Below are 9,948 nucleotides of genomic sequence, written 5' to 3'. Positions count from 1 at the left end.
CACCACCTTCCCACTCCCCCATCCCCAAATCATCCTTTGCCCTCTACTCCAACCCCGCCTTCTCCCCCCACCCCTTCCCAAGGGCCGGGTACCCATCACCCCAAACTCTCGGCTCCCACTTCAGAAGGACCCAAAGAATAAAGGGGCCAAAAAGTCTCTTATGCACCTTCCCTGTTGACGAATCCCTCGCCAGGAGATGATGGGCAGCCTTCAAAGACAAATGCACCGAAGAAAGGCATATATTTGGGGGGGGGGTGCATGGAGCCTCCACGTCCAGGGCAGCCTACCTGCCAAGAGGGCAACCTCTCCGAGGCATCTGACTTCCCCGCGCAACGGGACGCGGAGCCTTCGGGTCTCCCTGGCGGCGCGCAGCCTGGCCTGGACGGGGCCGGCCGGGAGGGGGCGCTGGGGGGCCGGCCGCCGTGGGGCGGGGCGCCCTGCCGCCCTTCCCCGCCCCGCCCGCCCCTCGCCCGCTATAAGGCGCCGTGGGGCGGCGGGCGCCCCGTCGGGCAGCGGCGGCGGGGCGAGCGATGGCTGCGAACCGGGTGGGGCGGCGCCTGGGACGGGCTTCGCCGGCGCGCCCGGCCGGGCTGTCTCCGGGGGGCGGCCGCGCGGCCGAGAGGACGCCCAGCCCGGGCATCCAGCGGCGCCAGGCGAGGGTCACCGTCAAGTACGACCGGCGGGAGCTGCAGCGGCGCCTCGACACCGAGAAGTGGATCGACGGCCGCCTGGAGGAGCTCTACCGGGGACAGGTGAGCGGGCCGAGGGAGGCGAGCCGGGGGGACGCCCGCCCGCCCCGTCGGAAGCCTCTCGGGGAGACTCCGCGGGTTCCTCCGGCGCGGCTACTGATGGCGCTGCCTCGACAGAGGGGGAAGGAGGGGCAGGATCCGGGCTGCCATCTGGGCAAAGAGGCGCGTCTGGTGAGGGGCTGGAGGCGGGGGTCTTCTGCCGTCCTCCCTGGGGAGCGAGGGGCCCGGCATGAGGCGGCGTGTGGGCTTAGCATCCGCGGAGCGTAGAGCTGGAAGGGAACTCCAGGGGGCATCGAGCCCAACCCGCTGCTTCCAAAGGAGGCGCACGCACGGAAGAAGGCTTTAGGGTCGGGCCAAAGAGACGCTCCCAGCTCAGAAGGTGCCGAGAGGGAACCTTGGGCAACACGAGAGTGGCAGCAGAATCCTCTCACGGAAGAAGCAGGGCTCATTTAGCCTGCGGAACTCCCCGCCACTGCGTGGGCTCTTTGTAGGTCACCAGGAAGGAAGTCGCTGTTTCCAGGAAGCCTCAGGATGGAGCTGCTCGCCCTGACCCAGCTGCCCCCCACTTTCCTGCTCATTGCTGGGGCAGCAGCTGGTGGGTTTGAGCCCCCCTTGGGGCAAAAGATTCCTGCATTGCCAGGAGCAGATGCCTCTAGGGACCCTTTTCACACTACAGGTCTGTGATCCTTTCTCTTCCTGTGCTAGAGATCTGTGATCCAGCCAGGCCTGCTCCCCTCTTGCCCCAGATGCCATCGCCCGGTTGTGTGGCAGCCCTGAAGCTGGAGCAGGTCAGCTGCAGCCCCTTCTCCCTCCTGCCCCCCCCCCGGGGGGCTGCAGCCCCTTCTCCCTCCTGGCCCCCCTGGGGGCTGCAGCCCCTTCTCCCTCCTGGCCCCCCTGGGGGCTGCAGCCCCTGCTCCCTCCTGGCCCCCCTGGGGGCTGCAGCCCCTGCTCCCTCCTGGCCCCCCTGGGGGCTGCAGCCCCTTCTCCCTCCTGGCCCTCCTGGGGGGCTGCAGCCCCTTCTCCCTCCTGGCCCCCCTTCCATTTTCTTCTCCTGCCACCCCAATATTTCTGTGTGACTTTCCGATGGGCAGAATCCCCATTAATCTCGCCAAATCCCTTTCTTGATCTGTCTTGATTGCTTGCCCTCGGGCAGGATTAAGGCCCTGCCCAAGACATATGGTGCCAGGATGTGAAATGGGGGGAGAGGGTCTCAGCTCAGGGGCAGGGAACTGCCAAGGCCCCAGGCGGACTGGGGAACCAGAGAGCTCTGCCCAGTCCCAGCAAGATGGGGCAGCCAGTCAGATTCTGGCGAAGGAAGCTGGCCTGCGCTGTTTATTTATTCCTTGCATTTATTTCCCAACTTTTTCTCCAAGGAACTCAAAGTGGGGCGCGTGGTTCTCCTCCCCATTTTTTATTATTATTATTATTATTATTATTATTATTATTATTATTATTATTATTATTATTATTATTTATTATACCACCCTATACCCAGGGGTCTCAGGGAGGTTCACAAAATAAAATCAAGATATAAAACCACAAAATACATAATAAAAATAAAAACAACAACCCAATTCCCCTCCAACAGAAAAACACGTTTTAAAAAGGCATAGGGTACATCCCTGCAACCACCCTGTGAGGCAGGCGAGGCTGAGAGATGCAGTGATTTGTCCCCCCAGTGAACTTACTGGCTGAGTGGGGCTTGAACCCTGGTCTCCCAGGTCCAGCTCCAACCACTACGCCACACTGTCTCTCTCTGCACCGTCTCCTCATGGGAATCCTTTTCTGCTCTGATTTGGCTGGAGAGTCCGGATCCTTCCCTCCTTGGCGGTCCTTCTTTCATCCAGGCCTTTCTTCTCCTGTGGGTCCCACATTGCACCCCCCCGCCCACCTGCCATGGGGCTGGCCTTGCTTGCCCATCTCCCCTCTCTCTCTCCCCTGCTCCACCCCACCTCAGTCCTGCTCCTCTTGGAGGGGCCCCCTGCCTGCTCTTGGTGCTCCCCCCCAGCCAGTGTGGCTTCTGCCTCCCGATTTTCCAGAGCAATGAAAGGCAGAATCAGAACTCGGGTCCCTTCCCAGACCCCTCTGGAAGTACGCAAGGATGCTGCCCCTGTGATTAATAATAAGAGCAACAATAATAATAATGAAGACCATTTCTGTGCTGCTCTTGGAGGCGACCTGGAGCTATTGACTTTGCCTTTATTAATTGCATTAATATCCCAAGCCCACAGGGCGGTTTATCAGTGGGCATCTCCTCCTCCTCGAAGGGGCTGCTTTGGGGTGGCTTGCCGGGGGGGGGGGGCAGACCTCAGCTGGTCCCACGAAAGAGTGGCTTTTCAAGAGGAAGAGAGTGCATTCCTGCAGCCTGAGGCCTGGGAGGGAGCGAGATGGGGGGGCGGGGGGCGGAGAGGAGCCAGACCCATCTATAAAAGAGGCGCCCGCAACCCTGCCATGAAAGGAAAGTTTCCAGCCCTGCTGGCTTGGCGCATCCCAGGGGAGTTGCAGCGAGTGGAGCGGGACTCAGCTGGCCGGCTAATTCTGCAGCCGCACGGCAGTGGGGGGGGGGGGACAGAGCAGCCTTCCCTGCAGACCTCCCCCTGAACCCCTTTGCGCAGGTCAGGACACCCTGGGAGGCTGCAGCTCCTGGGGCAAGCGATGGGCAGAGCTGGTTCTCTGGCGGCCGCCCTGGCTGAGCCCAGTGGGAAGCGCTGCTGATCTCCTTTTTGGGCCCCGATGGGCTGGGTTGGGTTCCAGGGCTGCCTGCAGGCGTGTCAACAGCTCCGCCGAAGATCAGCCTCCGACCTGGAGGCCCTGCAGCGCAGGTCTGTCCGGTTGGCCGGCGGAGGAGGAAGGAGGCGGCCTTTCCCGGCAGGGCCTGATCCTACGGGATGCCTGATCCTGACGGAATAGGCTCCCGCCTTGACAAACAGGTCTTGAAAAGGCCTGGAGGTAGTCTGCCTTTAACCGATCTTGCCCTTTTATTTCTCAGGGGTATTTTAATGTTTGGTATGTGTGTGTGTGTGCATAGCACGGTTCCACTTTGCAGCCCACCCCAGAAGGCTTTTGACCCTTTCAGCCAGCATAAACGAAGATAATGAAAGCAAATAAAAGCTGACCACTCCTCCGTGGGCGGCAGGGCTGGGGGCTGCTGGGCCTCTTCTGCCTTCTCCAGCCCCCTCTGCAGGACCCCTCTTAGCAGCCCAGGGCTGGAGGAAGGCAGAGGGGCAGCTGCCTGCTGTGCTGCTTCGGGAGGGAGTTTGGGAGGGGCGCCACCAGCCAAGTCTTTGCAGGAAGGAGGGTGAATGAATGAATTTTATTATTATACGGTCACAGACCAGTTCCGGGTCACTTACAATATCAGGAAAATCATTAAACACAAAACCCTATATATATATATAATCTTGATCACTAAAATATAACTTAAAATTATCATTTAAAACCTTAATCATTTTGGTAGTACCACTTGTTCCCTACGTTTTATGGCAGTCACACAGAATTTGGCCACCCTTAGCGTAACCTCCAGATCCTTGTCCTCTACCAGGAGTTTTAGACATTGAAGTTCAGACCCATTTGGAGATTTTTGTACAACAGGAGTGATAAATACCGAGCGTGGATCCCCGCAGAAACAGCCGCGTAACAAGGCCCGAGAGACAGTTTCTCCCTCCATGAAGCGGCAGGGGCAGACTCGGGAAAGGGTGGCAAAGGGGCCTTTGGGAGGGGGAGAGGGGCCAACTGTGATGGAGACGAAGGCTGTTGCTTCTGGGATGGAGCTGCCGGCCTCTGCTCTTCGCAGAGCACACAGGGAGGGCTCTCTGGCTAACAGCTCCGCTCTGCCTGTCTGGTCAGAGGCAGCGATGCTTCTTCTGAATCCGCTGGAAACCACTGGAGGGGACAGAGCTGCTCTTGCACCCGGCTCTCGCTTGTGAGTTTCCCATGAGGGCGCTGGGTTGGCCACTGTGAGAACAGGCTGCTGGACCCGATGGGCCCATCTTCTGTTCTTAGGCTCTCCTAGCGAGCCTGCTTGTCATCTTCACAATGGTGGCTGCCCCCCCATTCCAGAGTCCTGCAAAGGGCTGGTCCCTGGTGAGGCCTCGCTTGGGCACAAGATCCCTTTCCTGAGGTTTGGGGCGCTTCCTTGGTCCCGCAGAAACCCAGCTTGATCCCTGGCTTTCGTTGCAGGAAGCAGAGATGCCGGACGAGGTGAACATCGACGATCTGCTGGAGATGGCCGCAGACGAGGATCGGGCCAAGAAGCTGCAGGTTGGCGCAGGGGGGTGCTGCCATCGGGGGGGGGCTCTGTCTCAGTGCCAGGGCAGCTGCGTGGCTTGCAAGAGGTTACCCATCCTAGCCTGGCAGCATCTTCCGGCAGGGCAGGGAAACAGCCCTGTGTCCAAAACCCTGCAGAGCCTTTCCCAGGTCAGCGTGGAGACTGCGCTGGGTGGAGCAGTGTTCTCACCCAGGTTGAGGCAGGGCCCATCTTCCTGTGCCCCAAATCTGGAGGGAGGGAGCTTTGGGCAGGAAACCGCTCCGGATGAGATCCCTGAAAGAGACATCTCGGAGTGTGGAAGGTCACAAGGCTGCAGGTCCAATCCCTGGCATTTCCAGGTGGGGCTGGGCAAGAGGTGCTGCCAGCCAGTGTAGACAGTATTGAGTTAGATGGACCAGTAGTCTGACTCTGTATATGGCGGCTTCTTTATGGTTCTCTCCCAAGGCCGGTGGGCGGGATCCAGCGCTCCTGATGATAAGATTTCCAGCCTTTGTGAGCAAGCGAGTTCTGCCTCTGGCCTGGGTGCAGTAACCAGGGGGCAGCCGGGTAAAGGGCACTGGCGCAATCGATAAGCACACCTGCCATGTTGCTGCGCCAACTGGAAAGAAATCCAAATAGTAATAAATCGAAACCGAAAGAGCTTAAAGTGGAAGGGAATCCTTTGCACTGCTGAACTTGATGCAAGGGGAGATGAGTTTGCAGCGGGCCGAGGGGCCAGGGGGCCTGGGCGGGAGGGAGGGAGGCTTCTGGGGGGTGGGGTTCGCAGCTGCACCGGGAGAGAAGAGAAGTGGGATTCTCCTCCTGCCCCCTCCCCAAATTCCAGGGTCAGAGAAGGGGGCTGAGATGCAAGGCGGGCTCCCCCAGCCGTTCCTCACTCTCCTCTCTTTGCAGAGCATCTTGGAGTCCTGCCACAAGGACACAGAGGTGGGTGCCTTTGCTCGTTGACCCCCAGGGACCCTGCAGGGGGGGAGGGAGGGGAATTAGCTGCTCTGCCCCCCCCCCAAGAGCACCTGCCAGATGTAGCTTCTCCCAGCAGGAGTGGTTGTCTGTGGAGGAGGAGGGGACGCAGCTCCCATCCCTGGCACAAAGCCCTCCCCACCCAGATCACAACACAGCCTCCCTCCCCCCTCCCTCCCGGTGGCTGCTGGGATGGCTGCTGGATCCTCCCGGGGATTCCTGGCGTTCCAATCCCAGCTGGTCACTCCTAAGAGCATCCCCTGCCTCCCCCACCGGATCCCTTCTGCTGAGAAGCACAGAGCCCCTCCCCCCCAGGGCTAGCCAGCCTGGCTGCTCTCAGGGCGGGGAGCTGGGGAGCAGTTTCCGGGGGGGGGGGGGGCACTGTGAGAAGAGGACGCTGGACAGGGTGGGGCCCCTTTGGCCACAGCCAGGCTCTTCTGATGTCCTTATGGAACCTCCAGCTCCAGAGGCAGTCTACCTGGACTCCTAAAGGTAAAGGGACTCCTGACCGTTAGGTCCAGTCATGGCCGACTCTGGGGTTGCGGCGCTCATCTCGCTTTACTGGCCGAGGGAGCCGGCGTACAGCTTGCGGGTCATGTGGCCAGCAGGACTAAGCCGCTTCTGGCGAACCAGAGCAGTGTATGGAAACGCCATTTACCTTCCCGCCGGAGTGGTACCTATTTATCTACTTGCACTTTGACGTGCTTTCGAACTGCTAGGTGGGCAGGAGCAGGGACCGAGCAACGGGAGCTCACCCCGTCGCGGGGATTCGAACCACCGACCTTCTGATCAGCAAGCCCAAGAGGCTCTGTGGTTTAGGTAGACGGATATTTGGTCCCTTTGAGAAGAGGATGCTGGACTGGATGGGCCCCTGGTCAGATCCGGGAGCCCGGCTCTCCTTGGGAATGCTTTCCCCCTCCCTTGCCAGCCGTTTTGACCCAGCTGTTGGCCCAGCCTGGCCTTTGGCCCTCTGTCCCCACCGGCCGGAGAGAGGCGGGACTCACCCCTTCCTTCCTTCCTTCCTTCCTGTCGCAGGACTTCATCCAGGAGCTGCTGGGGAAGCTGAGGGGCCTCCGGACAGAGCACGTCCTCCGCCGGACCAGCCCTGACAGCGGAGGCGGCGGCAGCCGGGAGAGAGCGGATCAGGGCCCGGGGAGCCCCGAGGAGCGAGTGTGAGAGCCGCCTGGTCTTGCGGAAGGCTTTGCCGAAAGCCTCAGGGGTGGACTCCTGGGGGAGGACGGGGGGGGGGCAATATAGAGGTCGGGCTGCCGGCAGCAGCAGCGTCAGGGTCCCAATGGTGTCCGGATGAGGCGCATCTCCCCCCAGTTGCATCTGGCTGCAGGGACGTCCCCCAGCCCCCCAGATGCTGCACCCCTGCGCCCCCCAGCAGCATCTCTGAACCCCCTCCCCATTGTACAGTGAACAGTCTTGTCTGCTTTCCGTGTATCCTGTAATAAAGCACTCTGTCTCAAACGGCTCACAGGTCAGCTGCTGCCTCGGCTGCGGAGGTGGGGGGTTTTCCGGGGGGAGGGGGTACCTGTCGCACACCTGCTGCTGCCATCGGCTGCAGGGATAGGCAGCCTGTGGCCCCCCCCCCCCGAAGCCATCAGGGAAACATGCAGTTGGAAGGGACCCCCCCGGGCCATCTAGTCCAGCCCCCTGCAATGCAGGAATTGCTGCTTTGGATCCTGCTGCCCCCCCCTCACGTGCCCAGAAGCCTCTTTGGGGGCTCTGGCCTCCAGCTCTGCTTCTCGTGAACCAGAGTCCGTCCATGCCCCCCACTCTGTCTCTCTGCCAGGGGCAAACTCTGGGGCTCCTCTCCAGCTCAAAAAGGATGCCAGCGTGGCTGGGCTCTGAGGTTGGCTCCTGCTGGTGCCTCCGTGACCCCCTGCTGCCCTCCCCCTTTGGAGGCCGTGAGCCTGGCCTCCAGGGGCCTTTGGGGGAAGTAGCCTTGCGTGGGCCGAGTGGCCGTCTCTGGGATGCAGCCTCTCCCAGCTGCCGATCTTGTTTACAGCGCAGGATAAACAGCTGCACGCAGCACATCCCTTTTGGACGGGAACAACAAGGCCTTCTCCGCTGGCCTCTCCTGACCTTCCCAGGCCGCCTCTTCCTGCATTTCCAGCGAGGGGGAGCAGGTCCCACCCCCTTGGTGGGGAGGCTGCCCTTTCCCCTCCTGGAGAGCTGGCCTTGTCTCTTCGCTTTAAAACAGGCTTCTTCTGCCCCCGTTGTCCTCCCCATAGACTCAAAGAGCTGGATGGGACCCCGATTTCAAGGCAGGCGTCTCTGGCAGATGGCCAACCCAACCTCTGAGAGACCACAACCTTTCCACTATCAAGCAGCTCTTTCTGTCACCAAGGTCTTGGTTCTTAGAATCTCCTTCCTTGTAACTTAAATTCATCGGTTCAGTCCCCCCCCCCCCCCCAGAGCAGGGAGAAACAGGCCTGCTCCTCCTTCCATGTGGCAGCGCTTGAGATATCGGAAGACGGCTCTCCTATCTCCTTTAATCTCCTCCAGGCTACACACCCCCAACCCCTTCAGCTCTTCCTCATAAGGCTCGGTTTCCAGACCCGGGATTATTTACATCGCCCAGATTAAAATGTGCGGCCCAGAACCGGCCGCAGTATTCCAGGTGTGGCCTGGCCAAGGCAGAAGAGAGGGGAACGGACTTCCCTTGATCTGGACACTCGACTGGCTTTCGCTTCCCCGCGCTCTCTGATGCGCCTTCATAGTTGCACAATTTCCTCTCGGCGCCTTGTTTTCCTCAGTTCCTCTGGCAACCCCAGCGCAGCAGGGACCTGGGGGGCGGAGGGCCTTTTATGGTCTGCTTAGCTTGCAGCCACGGACCCAACTGGCACGGCAGACACCGTTTAACTACCAGGTTTAATGACTGGAAATGAACTGTTTTCAGGCTGTCCTTCCAAAAACAATGACTTCACACGGCCCTTTGGCCCCCTTCAGCAGGAGGCGGCAGAAAACCCCACGGCGGCCTCCCTGGCGCGGCCCTTTCCTCGCTCGCAGCGGAGATACAGTGGGGCATTCATGCCTTTGCCGCTTCCCTCCTGCCTGCCCCCCTCCCCAAAGAGCACACGTGCCCATTGTCTTCTTCTGCCTCAATGGCGCTCTGTGGTTTGCTGTGCCAACCTGTGCCAGCCTCTGCCCAGAGGCCTCTTGCCGCATCGCAGGCAGCTGGAAACTCGCCTCCCACCTTCAAGGTGGTAGACTCTCCTTCAGGGGGGTGGCTTTTAATAAATAATAGTAATAATTTATTATTTATACCCCGCCCATCTGGCTGGGTTTCCCGTCACTCTGGGCGGCTTCCAGCAAAATATTAAAATACAAGAATTCATCAAATATTAGCTTCCCTAAGCAGGGCTGCCTTCAGATGTCTTCTAAATGTCAGATAGTTGTTTATTTCCTTGACATCTGGTGGGAGGGCATTCCACAGGGCGGGCGCCACCACCGAGAAGGCCCTCTGCCTGGTTCCCTGCAGCCCCACTTCTCGCAGGGAGGGAACCACCAGAAGGCCCTCAGCGCTGGACCTCAGTGTCTGGGCTGGACGATGGGGGTGGAGACGCTCCTTCAGGTCTACTGGGCCGAGACCATTTAGGGCTTTCAAGGTCAGCACTAACACTTTGAACTGTGCCCCCCAGCGATGAGGCTTCCGCCGCAACTCCTGCATTTGCAGGGAGCCCAATGAGAGCCACAAGAAGCCCATGATTCTGTGCCCTTGGCTGGGTGCTGAAAAATGGATGCTTGGCCGCCTGGAGGAGGTGGCGGCAGGGAAGGAGGAGAGACTGGCTGTGGGCAACTTAGCCTCTTCTTCTGCCCCCTCCTCCCCTGTGCAGGGAGTGCAGGCTAGCCTGACCCTCTGCTGCTGTGGGGGGTGAGCCCCTTCTTTGCCTCAGTGAAGGAAGGCACCAGGCTCCCCACCCAGCCTTGGCTCCGGTTGCACCCACTGATCTCTCCCTGGGGAGC

General features: G+C 60.2%; 1 protein-coding gene across 1 annotated transcript; it reads left to right on the top strand.

Annotated features, from left to right (window-relative positions):
* The first annotated feature begins 506 nt into the window (after positions 1-506).
* PPP1R14A (protein phosphatase 1 regulatory inhibitor subunit 14A) lies at positions 507-7,446 on the top strand. The gene is made up of 4 exons (XM_083453193.1): positions 507-752; positions 4,929-5,009; positions 5,908-5,940; positions 7,009-7,446. Exons 1-4 carry the CDS (start codon positions 531-533, stop codon positions 7,147-7,149), a joined length of 477 nt encoding a protein of 158 aa, XP_083309319.1. The 5' UTR covers positions 507-530; the 3' UTR covers positions 7,150-7,446.
* The last annotated feature ends 2,502 nt before the right edge of the window (positions 7,447-9,948 follow it).

This window comes from Podarcis tiliguerta, assembly GCF_965153285.1.
Source record: "Podarcis tiliguerta genome assembly, chromosome: 8".
Lineage (NCBI taxonomy): Eukaryota > Metazoa > Chordata > Lepidosauria > Squamata > Lacertidae > Podarcis > Podarcis tiliguerta.
This window is presented reverse-complemented; position numbering and strand designations above follow the sequence as displayed.